At 42.9% G+C, this 12,382-nt stretch overlaps 1 protein-coding gene across 1 annotated transcript; it reads right to left on the reverse strand.

The window, feature by feature from the left end:
* Nucleotides 1–10,134: 10,134 nt before the first annotated feature.
* On the reverse strand, nucleotides 10,135–10,891 carry LOC122744370 (60S ribosomal protein L37a-like). The gene is made up of 2 exons (XM_043989840.1): nucleotides 10,857–10,891; nucleotides 10,135–10,429 (listed from the first exon to the last, which is right to left on the reverse strand). The coding sequence occupies exons 1-2, from the start codon at nucleotides 10,889–10,891 to the stop codon at nucleotides 10,135–10,137; spliced, it is 330 nt and encodes a 109-aa protein (XP_043845775.1).
* Nucleotides 10,892–12,382: the final 1,491 nt, after the last annotated feature.

Here is a 12,382-nt window from a genome sequence, read left to right on the forward strand (position 1 = left end):
CTAAGTTTCTTTATCCCAATGAACTTATATGTTATTCCCTCTTTGAATCAAATCTAATGAGATTAGGGTTGAAACAATGTTCACCCCTCCTTTCTTTCCCTCTATTGTAATAGGGTTTTTTTTTCACCTCTTCATATAATTCATCCCATTCTACCTCCCCTTTCCTTTCCTCCCCTTAGACTCCCTTTTTAACCCCTTAATTTTTTTTTGTATCATCACATCAAAGACAATTTATATTTATACCCTCTGTGTAAACTCCTTCTCTCTGCCCAAATACATTTACAATTCTTAAGAGTTATGAGCATTATCTTCCCATGTAGGGATATAAGCAGTTTAACCTAATTGAGTAACCTTTTTTTACCCCCTCTGTTTACCTTTTTAAACTTCTCTTGAGTCTTGTATGTTAAGATTGAATTTTCTATTCAGTTCTGGTCTTTTCGTCAGGAAAGATTGAAAGTCTCCAATGTCATTAAATGTCCATCTTTTCCCCTGAAAGAGAATGCACATTTTTGCTGGATAATAGATTCTTGGCTGCAATCCAAGCTCCTTTGCCTTCTGAAATATCATATTCCAAGCCTTGCGGTCCTTTAATGTTGAAGCTGCCAGGTCCTGAGCAATCCTGATTGTGGCTCCATGATATTTAAATTGCTTCTTTCTGGCTGCTTGGAGTATTTTCTCCTTCACCTGATAATTCTGGAATTTGGCTACAATATTCCTTGGAGTTTTCCTTTTGGGGTTTCTTTCAGGAGGTGATCGGTGGATTCTTTCAATGATGATTTTATCCTCTGATTCTATGATATCAGGGCAGTTCTCCTTAATAATTTCCTGGAATATGGTGTCTAGATTCTTTTTCTGGTCATGGCTTTCAGGCAGACCAATGATTCTCAAATTGTCTCTCCTTGATCTGTTTTCCAAATCAGTTGTCTTTCCAATGAGGTATTTCACATTTTCTTCTATTTTTTCATTCTCTTGATTCTGCTTGACTGATTCCTGGTGTCTCATGGATTCCTTATCTTCCAACTGACCGATTTTAATTTTTAAGGCATTATTTTCTTCAATGAGATTATGCACCTTTTTTTCCATTTGGCCAAATGAATTTTTTAAGGCATTGTTTTCTTCAGTGAAATTATGCACTTTTTTTTCCCATTTGGCCAGTCAATTTTTGTGCTTCCTTTTCCAAGCTCCTGATTCTTTTTTCATAGTTTTCTTGTTTTGCTTTCATTTCTCTCCCCATTTTTTCTTCTACCTCTCTCAAATGATTTTTTAAATCGTTTTTGAGCTCTTCCAGGAAGACTTTTTGTTCTTGAGACCAATTCACCTTCCCTTGTGAGGCTTCACATGTAGGCAATTTGAGGGTATTGTCCTCATCTGAGTTTGTGTTGGGTTCTTCCCTATTGATACAGAAGCTCTCAATGGAGAGGGCTCTTTTTTGCTTCTTACTCATTATTGCAGCTTGTTTATTTTTTAAGTTGAGGTCTCCTCTGGGGGCACCAGGGTCCCTGTTTTGGGCTTCTTGTGCAGGTGTATAGGTGCTGTGTGACTGGCTTTTTACTCTGAGGCCTTTATAGTGTGTGTAGTTCGCCCCCCTACATTTCCTGTCTGAGCACTCGGCCAGGTGCCCGATCCCGGTGTCTGATCCTGCCTGCCTCGTTTGTGGCCCTCCCGGCTGGTGCAGATAGGTTTTTCCACTGTCCTTCTTGGCCACCAGATTTTTGAGCCAGGTTCTAGGGAACTCAGTTGTTCGGCTGTGGCCCACAGCTCCTGCTGACTTGCCCCAACCCCCTCGGCGCTGGGCTGCTGCCCTGCACTGGGCCTCCCTTTTGCCCGAGTCAGACCAACCTTTTCCTGAAGTCTTCTAAATTATCTCTGGTTGGAAGACTGTGTCTCTCTGTCTCTTTTCAGGTTCTGTAGTTTCAGAATCCGTCCAGAGGCATGATTTAATGTTCTTTTTGAGGGAACAGAAGGAGAGATCAGGCAGCTTGCTGCTTCCTCTCCGCCATCTTGGCTCCGCCTGTATTTATTTTCTATATACTATATTGATTCCTAAAATAGAATATAAGCTTCCAGAGGGCAGAAACTGTTTCATTTTCTTTTAGCCCCATTATCAACCATACTGCCTGGAACATAGTAGATGCTTAATAATTGCTTGTCAATTGATCTACTGACCTAGTCCAACCTCTCTACTTAATAGATGAAAAAACAGTGTCAGGAAAGGAAAATCAATCAATCCATCATTAAGTGCCTACTGTGACTGGAGCACTCTGCTAGATGGTGAGCATGCAAAGTCAAAAGTGAATTAGTCCCTGCCCTTGATGAGCTTACATTCTACCTGCATGTTTGTACAAAATGGATATAAGATGATTTGGGGAATGACTTGCTTAAAGTCACATTCTATAAGTGATGGGACTGAGGGGATGGATTAGAACTCAAACCACTTGTATTCCAGAGAATCTCTTCAACTACAATAAGCCTCCATCAGAATATGTGTAATATTAATGATGCTGTAATATATTATGCTGAATGCTCTCTCTTTTTTTTTTTGGTGAGGCAATTGGGGTTAAGTGACTTGCCTAGGGTCACACAGCTAGTAATTGTTAAGTGTCTGAGATCAGATTTGAACTCAGGTCCTCCTGAATCCAGGGCCAGTACTCTATCCACTATGCCGCCTAGCTAGCCCCTCTGAATGCTCTTAGTAGAAAAGACATATTGATAGATGTCACCCTTTTAAAAATTATAACATATAACAACAGTCAGCTTTATCAGAGTTATGAATATTGGGTAGAGAGTCTACAGAGTATAATAGATGGCTGCCCCAGGAGTCAAGAACTAGGTTCAAATCCTGCTTCTGACATATAACCACCACCGCCACCACCACCAACAACAACCACCAACGACCAACAACTGACATTCCCTGGAAGGAAGACCTGTCTTTGAGGCTAGAGACCCCTGAAGTAGAGAAGAGAACCAGCTATGGAGAGGAGTCTGGTATTCCAGCTGAGCAATGACTTCGGGAAAGAAAACTATGTGAGAACCTTACAAAGAAGAGAAGGACCTTCAGGTTCCATAGTACTAGGAGTTGTGAGTTGTTGCACATATACTACATTATCCTTGGCTTCTAACTTTGAGACCCGTCTTCCCATGGTGTTTGTGGGAGAATGTGCCTCTGAGTTTATAGCAAAATGTTTTGTAGCTTCTGGGTTGTGTGTGTTTTTTTTTTTTAACTATGTAAATGCCTTTGCTAAAAGCCAGTTGTATCTATTGGCTGATTGTTAATAGGAAGCATACCAGAGGAGACACACGAACTATGGTTTTAGAAGTAACTATCTACAAGGTTACCCTGTCACTTGAGATAGCAACCCTCAGACCCAGCCTTTATTTAGGACAAAGCATTTGGGCCAAGGGAAGGAGGTGTTAGCCACTGGGAAGATCAGGAAAAGCCTGGTGCTTGAGATGAGCTTTGCAGGTCACTAGGAATTCCAAGAGGTGGGGTGAGGAGAGAGAATATTTCAGGCATGGGGGAAATAGCCTGGGCAACGAAAGGCACAGAGATAGAAAAGAGAATATCACGGGTGAGCATCGGCAAAAAGGCTGGGGTGACTGGACTAGAAGCATATTTGAAAAGGAGCCAGAAAGCGCTACAATCAAGTTGCTAAGGGGTTTGAATGGTAAACTGAGGAATTTCTATTTGACCCTAGAGACAAAAGAGATCCCCTGCAGCTTAGAGCTTGTTGGTCGCTCTTGCACTTTAGCTCTCTGAGATCGGGAGCCACTCGGTTTTCTCTTTGTATATGCCTCACCAAAAAAAAGAAAGAAAGGAAGGAAGGAAGGAAGGAAGGAAGGAAGGAAGGAAGGAAGGAAGGAAGGAAGGAAGGAAGGAAGGAAGGAAGGAAGGAAGGAAGGAAGGAAGGAAGGAAGGAAGGAAGGAAGGAAGAGAAAGAAAGAGAAAGAAAGAGAAAGAAAGAAAGGCAAAGCTTGAAGGAGAGTGAATTCTATTACACATATTCCTGGGAAAGGATTGTGGAGGCAGCCTGGCTTCAGAAACAGGAAAATTTGAGTTCAAATTCTGACTCTGGTACATACTGGCTGTGTTGTCCTGGGCAAGGGTCCAGGGTCCAGGCATCTCTATTTTTTGGGGGTGGTGGTGGGGGTGGTGGTTGGGCAATGAGGGTTAAGTGACTAGCCCAAGGTCACACAGCTAGTAAGTGTCAAGAGTCTGAGGTCGGATTTGAACTCAGGTCCTCCTGACTACGGGGCCAGTGCTCTATCCACTGTGCCACCTAGCTGCCCCCGGACATTCAATTTTTTTTTTTTGGTTCCAGGCATCTCTCTAAGACAATAAATCACAGAGGTGGTGCCCACCTGCCCTGGAGGGGTTTTCTCATTGGGACTTTCAATGATCACAAATCCAGCCAAGGAACAGAAATGAGATTGATATCGTAAGGGGGGCAGGGGAGGGGAAATCAATCTTCTTTTTCTTTATTCTCTGGGTAAAAGAAATTAATCAATCAAAAAGCATTTATTAAGTATTTCATCTGTGCCAGGGATTATGCTAAATTCTGGAAACACAAAGAAAGGTTAAAAACAGTCCCTGCCCTCAAGGAGCTCCCAGTGTAATGGGGAAGACAACACATCCATCACTAGGTCCGTATGATGTATACAAAGTGGATGGAAAGTTTATGTCAAAGGGAAAGGGGTAGTAGTAGTGGGGACGTCCTCCAGAAGGTGGGCTTGGAGTTAAGTCTGGAAGGACTCCACAGAACCTGGAAGGCAGAGGGGGGAGGGAGAGCTCTCTGGGAATGGGGAACAGCCAGTGCAAAGTCCAGCAGAGGAGACTAGTAGAGATGGAGGGTGGAATCTGAGGAGTGGAGGAAAGGTGGGAAACACATCTTCAGTTAACGGAAGGCAGCTCATTGGTGTGAGAAGAGCGTGGAGTCAGAGGATTTGGGTTCAAATCTGCGTCTTTTACTCAGTTACCACTTAGATGACAAAGTCATTTACCCTCTTTAAGCCTCAGTATGCTCATCTGGAAATTGAGGGGGTTGGGTTCCTTTGAATCCAACTCTACATTCGGTTCTATGAAGGGAATGCCTAGAATTTAGAATGGTAAGTTAATAACAGAAGGTTTCCAGCGAGAGTTCTTGACCTGAGGTCCATAAACTTTTTTTGTTTGTTTGTTTTTTGGTGAGGCAATTGGGGTTAAGTGACTTGCCCAGGGTTACACAGCTAGTAAGTGTCAAGTGTCTGAGGCTGGATTTGAACTCAGGTACTCATGACTCCAGGGCCAGTGCTCTATCCACTGCACCACCTAGCTGCCTCCATAAACTTTTTTTTTTTAACTTTTTTTAATTTTTTGGTGAGGCAATTGGGGTTAAGTGACTTGCCCAGGGTCACACAGCTAGTAAGTGTTAAGTGTCTGAGGCCGGATTTGAACTCAGATCCTCCTGAAACCAGGGCCAGCGCTCTATCCACTGTGCCACCTAGCTGCCCCCCCATAAACTTTTAAAAAATATTTTGATAACTGCATTGAACTATCACTGGCTTCCCTTGTAATCCTCTAATTTATCTTATGCATTTAAAATCCTGATTCCGAGCAGCCCTTGGCCTTCCCCAAATTACTCAAGGAGTCCAGGACACCAAAGAGGTTAAGGGTTAGATCATGGCTGTGGGGTTTAAAAGCTTTGTTTGTTTCTTTTTCCAGTTAAATTACATTATGGTGGGATTTGAAAGCGAACCTTGAGATGATAAAGCCCTAAAAGGGGAAGTCTTATTTGAGAAGACCCCTTTCAGCTTTGAAGGGCCTCGGCAGCCAAGGGTTGGCGGCTACACTTGGAGAGATAGGATCTGCCTGTGAGGAGACACTGGGTAATTATCTTTCCACTAAATGGCAAAAGGCAAGAGGCTAAAATTGGAATAGATGACAGCCATTTACCAAAGAAAAGGCCAGGATGCCCTTAATACACTTGAATTATGGAGTTTACCCCACATTGAACAGACATTGATTGATGTCATGGGGGTAATTAGCAGAGCCTTTTTCCTGTATCTGTTGGACTGGGACACTTCCTAGGAACTGAAGCTCTGGTCAAACAGGTCCTTTAGCAAGGGGCCTGAGCCTGGGGCCTTCCTGGTTGGGCCAGGGGCCCCATTCAGCAGGTTGGGTGAGGCAGCTCCCTGGGTTTTCCTTCTTATGTTAACAACAGTTGCTATTTGATTTCAGGATCTTTGGAAGGAGCAGGCTCCCCCCTCAAGGGAAGTCCTGCAGAATTTGGATGGGGAGGTTGGAGATGGGATTCTGGGTCAGGTCTGGGGTCCCTTTCAGTAGAGGATGCTGGTATATGTGACTGGTGCTCTTTCCACTATATGGCACAACCCTGGGGACCTGGGAGAGAAAGAGTCTAACAGGGACCGTGCTTTGCTGTGGGTGTCTCAGTACCTGCTTCCACACCTTCTCCCAGCTTCCCAGGATTCTTTCCAGACTCTGCTTCCTCCCCACCTTCTGTAAAAGGCTTTGCCGGCTCCCAACCCCTGGCCCCAGTGCCTTGTTCTGAGATCACCCTGCATTTACACTCGCTGTATCTTGTAGGTACACAGTCGTTTGCATTCTGTCTCCCCAGTTTCCCTGGGAGCCCCTTTAGAACAAGGACCATCTTTTGCCTTTCTTTGTGTCTCCAGTGTTTAGCACAGACATCTAATAAATGCCTATTAACTGACTGACTGACTGACCTTCTGTGCCTTATTTACAGTTGAGGGAAGATGCTCTGACATCTTGGAGAGGGGACCTAGAGCCAAGATGGGCTGGTGGGTCTTTGGGGCCAGAGGATTTCTTTCTTTTCTTTTCTTTCTTTTTTTTTTTTTGGTGGGGCAATTGGAGTTAAGTGACTTGCTTAGGGTCACACAGTTAGTAAGTGTGAAGTGTCTGAGACTGGATTTGAATTCAGGTCCTCTTGAATCCAGGGCCGGTGCTCTATCCACTGCACCATCTAGCTGCCCCTAGAGGATTTCTACAGATCACACTCCAGACAACTACCCCCTTCTCCACCTCTGTCAGAGGGAGAAGAAGGGGGAGGGAGAAAAACAGGCAGGCCAGTGTCGCTTAATACAGTATCGAAAGTAGACAAAACCTGCTGATATGTCTATATGCTTACCCACCTGCCCTCTGGGGATGTTGGTGAGTATCCCATCACTTGGATTACAATGTGTCTTTACCCAATTTATTTTCTTTTAAAAATGTATTGTTTCTGGTAATATGGAAATCTATTTTGCAGGATTTATACGTATAATAGATATAATAAAGTTTGCCTTCTCAGTGGATAGAGGAGGGGCAGGAAGGAGGGAAAGAGTTCGGAACTAAAAATAAACATTTTTTAAAAATTAATGTTTCATTTTAACTTCTACCAATGAGTCTCAAGTCATTCAAAGACATGCCCAAGAACAATGGACAGTATAATTCTTTCTTTGATATTTTGATGCTTTAAATTTTTATTGATATTGTTTGGCTTTATATCACTTGCATGTTCAGACGTATCCTTTGCTCTTCCTCCCTCTTAAGAAAGCCTATGTCCCTTGTCAAAAGTAATTTTTCAAAAGCGACAAAAAGCAGGCCCACAGACCAACCAACATGTCAGCAACTGGGCTTATCGGGGACCTAGCACATGCCTGGAGCACCTGGTACAGCGTCTCTCTATGTGGAAAACCCAGGGAAGTTGGCGTCTGGGAGAATCATGATGACATGTAAGGGAAGTGCATTAGAGAGACTGAAGCATGTGGAGTTCTATCATTGACTCCAATCAGCCAGTCATGTGATGAAGAGACAGCTCTTTTATTAGCTGCAGAGCCATTCCAAGGGTTCATCACCTTTGGCCTCCTCCTCTGCCTTAGCATTTTTAGGGATGCTTGATGTCCGCGAAGGGAGTGGAATCTACCATCCTGTGAGGTCAAAAGGTTCAGGGCTCTTCACTGTTCGAGTTCAGATTTGTAAGCAAAACAGCTCAGGGAGAGCATATCCAGAAGTCATCCTGCCTCTGGAAATGTGCCTGGAGGAACCAATGTTATGAAGGAGTGGAGCTAGGTTCTGAGCCTAGACTCGGCTGATTTATGAGAAGAGTAGCCCCCCAAAAGGTGCTGAAAAGGGAAAAATGATTAGATGTTCTTGATGTGTCTTTGAAGTTAAAATCCCTTTGTAAAAGTCAATTGATATTAAGTGGTTAAATGGAACTGCCTCCCTAACTCACAGGGGGAACCCAGCTGGTGGGCACTCAACTCCCAAATTCCTCAGGACACTTTAAAACCCTGAGGGAAGACATAGCCTGCCTGGCCTTGAGAGAATGGGATGGAGCGTATATGTTACACAAGTCGGACAGTTTATGCAGTATTCCACACCCACAGTCCTCCACCACTGCAAAGAAGGAAGGGAAAAGGTTTTTTTGTTTGTTTTTAGTGAGGCAATTGGGGTTGTGACTTGCCCAGGGTCACACAGCTAAGTAAGTGTTAAGTGTCTGAGGCCGGATTTGAACTCAGGTCCTCCTGACTCCAGGGCCGGTGCTCTATCCACTGCTCCACCTAGCTGCCCCGGGAAAAGGTTTTTTAAAACAAACTGAAAATGAGCAAAGTAAATAGAACCAGGAAAATGATGTAGTGGCTATAACAATATAAATGGAAGATCAAACAAAACCCCAAAACTAAACATTGCAGAGTTTTGACCAAATTTGTCCTTGGGGAAAAAAAGATGAGGAAATATGCTTCCGTCCCTTCTGTGTAGAGGTGGAGGTCTATGGATGCGGCAAATTACAGGTACCATCCATCAGTTGTTCTTTTGCCTCAGTTTCCTCATCTGTAAAATAAAGATAATAATATCATATAGCTCCCAGAGTTCTTATGAGGATCAAATGAGATAACTATAAAGTGCCTGGCCTCTAGTAAGTACTATATAAATGTTAGCTATTATCATTATTGTAATTATTATTATTCCATATACTATGTTAGATGGTTTTATTGAATTGCCCTTTTCCTCCTTTCTTTTTATTTATTATTTTTTCTTTGTTAGTTTGTTATGAGGGAAAGGATTATGTTTAGAAATGAAGTTGATGTAACAACCAAAGAAATAAATAACCATTAAAAAAATAACTTGCCCAGGATCACACAGCTAATAAGTGTCAACCATCTGGGGCTGGATTTGAACTCCGGTCCTCCTGAATCCAGGGCTGGTGCTCTATCCACTGCGCCACCTAGCCACCCCAACAACATTGTGTGTTGATCAACTGTGATAGACTTGACTCTTCTCAGCAATACAATGGTCCAAGATAGTTCCAAAGGACTCATGATGGAAAATGCTCTCCACATCCAGAAAAAAGAACTGTGGAAGCTAGATGCAGATTGAACCATACTCTTTCTGCTTTTTGGTTGTTTTTCTTTTTTCCTCTTTGAGGTTTTTCCCTTTTGTTCTGATTCTTCTTTCACAGCATGATTAATGCAGAAATACGTTTAATGTGATTGTACATATATATATAACCTCTATCAGATTGCTTTCTGTCTTGGGGAGGGGGGAGGGAGGGGAGGAAGGGAGAAAAATTTGGAACTAGAAATCTTATAAAAACAAATGTTGAAAACTATCTTTACTTATAACTAGAAAAATAATAAAATACTTTTATGATTTTAAAAAATTAATAGGAAAAATATCAATAGACAAAGCCCACATAAAGAAAACCTTTTTGGCTTCCTTAATAATTTTTAAGAGCATAAAGGGGTGCTGAGACCAAACAATTTAAGAACACCTAGGATAGGGAACTCCCAGATGAGGAAATTCCCTCTAACAACTCAGGTTGACTCTTTTCCTGCAACTTATAGTGTTACAATGTTGCCTAGACTGCTCAGAAGTGAAGTTACATGCTCAGCATTAAGATTAGGACTTGGACCCAGGTCTTCCTGGCTTCAGACCAAGGATTGAATAGAAAAATGATTGATATGAAAACCTTTTGAAAAGTTCTCCTTAAAGGTTATAGCTGGCATTTCCCCTTCTCCAACCTTTTCTAGGCAAGCCATTTTTTTTTTAAATTAAAAACCAAAGTGATTTTTTTATTCCATAAATTAACCCATTTATCGTTGGACTATGGGCTACAGATATTTGATGGGGAGAAGATTTTACTGGTCTTTCAATTCCTTCAGTCTTCTGATGGCGGATTTGACTGTAACTGCAGAGGTGGTATTGTAGGTCCATGTACCACCAACTACTGTTTGCATACAGGATCCACAATGCCAGATACCCACAGCCCATCTCTTTATTTTGGTCTCGCCACAGAAGGAGCAGGTATACTTGGCATGCTGGCTAATTTCAATTTTCTTCACCATTTTTCTGAGGGATGCACCATAACGTGTTCCATATTTACCAACAATTCCGACCTTCTTGGTGCGTTTAACCACGTTGTCAATCGGGGGCCTGGGAACTTGGAGAGGCGCAAGCCATTCTTTGTAACAGATTTAAAAAGGAAAAAAAAAAGGGGCTGTTCAAAAAAACTAATCAGCCTATCAACTATATCTCACAGTGTATGCAATATTCTGTATCCTTATTCCTCCATCCTTTCAGTAAGGGAAGGGAGTGCATTTTCTTATCTCTTTGGGGGGGGGGCTAGCTTTAGTCATTATAATTACATTCAGTTGGTTGTTATTCTTTCCATTTACATGGTTGTTGTCATTGTGTATGCTGTTTTCCTGCATACTGCTTACTTCCTTCTGCATCGGTTCATAGAAATCTCCCCATACTTCTATGTATTCTTCACATAGATCATTTCTTATAACATAGTAATTTTCCATAACATTCATGCACCATAATTTGCCTATCTATTCCCCAGTGGATGGGCACATACTTTGTCTCCAGTTCTTCGTGGTTGTTGCTGTTCATCCTTCGTTCTCAAAGAGGACCAATGACATCAGCAGGGTGATGTCTTGACTTGCAAGTGAATTGGATTTAAGTGAGACAGGGCTGTGCAAAGTCATCAGCCTTACTCTCATCTTCAGAGTCATCGGAGTCCAGTGGCAAGACATAGATCAAGAGAACTGGCAATGGCCCAACAGTTCTTTGCTACCTCAGAAAAGGATGCTTTAAATATTTTTCAGCCATAAGCTTTCAGAGCCAGAAGGTACTTTAGAAATAACCCAACTCGGGGCAGCTAGGTAGCACAGTGGATAGAGCATCAGCCCTGGAGTCAGGAGGACCTGAATTCAAATCTGGCCTCAGACACTTGCCCAGGGTCACACAGCTAGTAAGTGTCAAGTCACTTAACCCCCATTGCCCCACAAGAAAAGAAAAGAAAATTAGGGGGCTGGGCTTGATGGCTTCTGAGGACCCTTCTGGGTCTAGATTTAAGTTCCTTTGTGCTTCAGGCCATGCAATGTGACATCCACTGGATTCAGCGTTAGGAAGAGTTTCTGCCTCTTTGGGAAGGCTTAGTTAAAACTTGTTCCTTGAAGCTCTGTTTCCCCTCCTCAACTCCTGAATATAATTTTTTTTTTCTAGAATAGCTTTGTCCTGACATGCTCTGCAGATTCTCTCAGGAACCTGTGAGTTTTCCTGGCAGGCCTCATTGAACCGTTTTATGTCATTTCAATCTAAAAGGCTGTAGCTTGGCAGTTGCTGCTGCTGCTGGGGCTCTATCTGAGGTTTGTCATAAGGATGCCTGGACCTCCTGTCTGCCTGGCTGAGAGCTCTTTGAAAAATAATATGACAGTACTCATAACTGGAAGGGACCCCAGAGAGCCTCAAATCCACCCCCTAACTGAAGCAGAAATCCTTTCTATCACAACACACACAGCCACCTGGTGTGTCCTTGGACATGCCCAAGTGACAGGCGCAGTGGATAGAGCACTGGTCCTGGATTCAGGAGGACCTGAGTTCAAATCCGGCCTCAGACACTTAACACTTACTAGCTGTGTGACCTTTGGCAAGTCACTTAACCCCCATTGCCCAACCAAAAAACAAAAAACAAAAAAAGCCCTTCATAAAGCAATGACAAGCTCTCCTAACCATCCCTAACAAGTGCTGAGAAAGTGTTATATTATGGTAGTGACAAGTCAGTCAATAAACATTAAGTGCCTGCTATGTTCCAGGCCCTATTCTAGGTGCTAAGGGTACAAATACAGAAAAGATAGTGCCTGCCTTCAAGGAGCTTACAGTCTAACGTGAGAATCTGACAAGTAGCTCCCTTCAACTGTGGACTTGCAGGGTTGCTCAGGTTACGTCTATGGGTGATGAGGCCGATTTTGGCCGGCTCTTTACTCAATAAGATTATGCTTTGCTCAGGCAGTTCTCAGTCAGCCAAGTCTCTCCTCACAGGTGGAAGCCAAATAGCTACAAAGCCGGTCTTTCCCTTCTGTCTCTCCTTCTCAAGCCAAA

The sequence above is a fragment of the Dromiciops gliroides genome, chromosome 1 (genome assembly GCF_019393635.1).
Source record: "Dromiciops gliroides isolate mDroGli1 chromosome 1, mDroGli1.pri, whole genome shotgun sequence".
Lineage (NCBI taxonomy): Eukaryota > Metazoa > Chordata > Mammalia > Microbiotheria > Microbiotheriidae > Dromiciops > Dromiciops gliroides.

Coding starts and splice junctions, on each gene's coding strand:
- LOC122744370 (XM_043989840.1), bottom strand. CDS start 10,891: ATGAACAGCAACAACCACGAAGAACTGGAGACAAA. Junction 10,430..10,856: donor CACGAAGAACTGGAGACAAA/GTATGTGCCCAT, acceptor CCAAGTTCCCAG/GCCCCCGATTGACAACGTGG.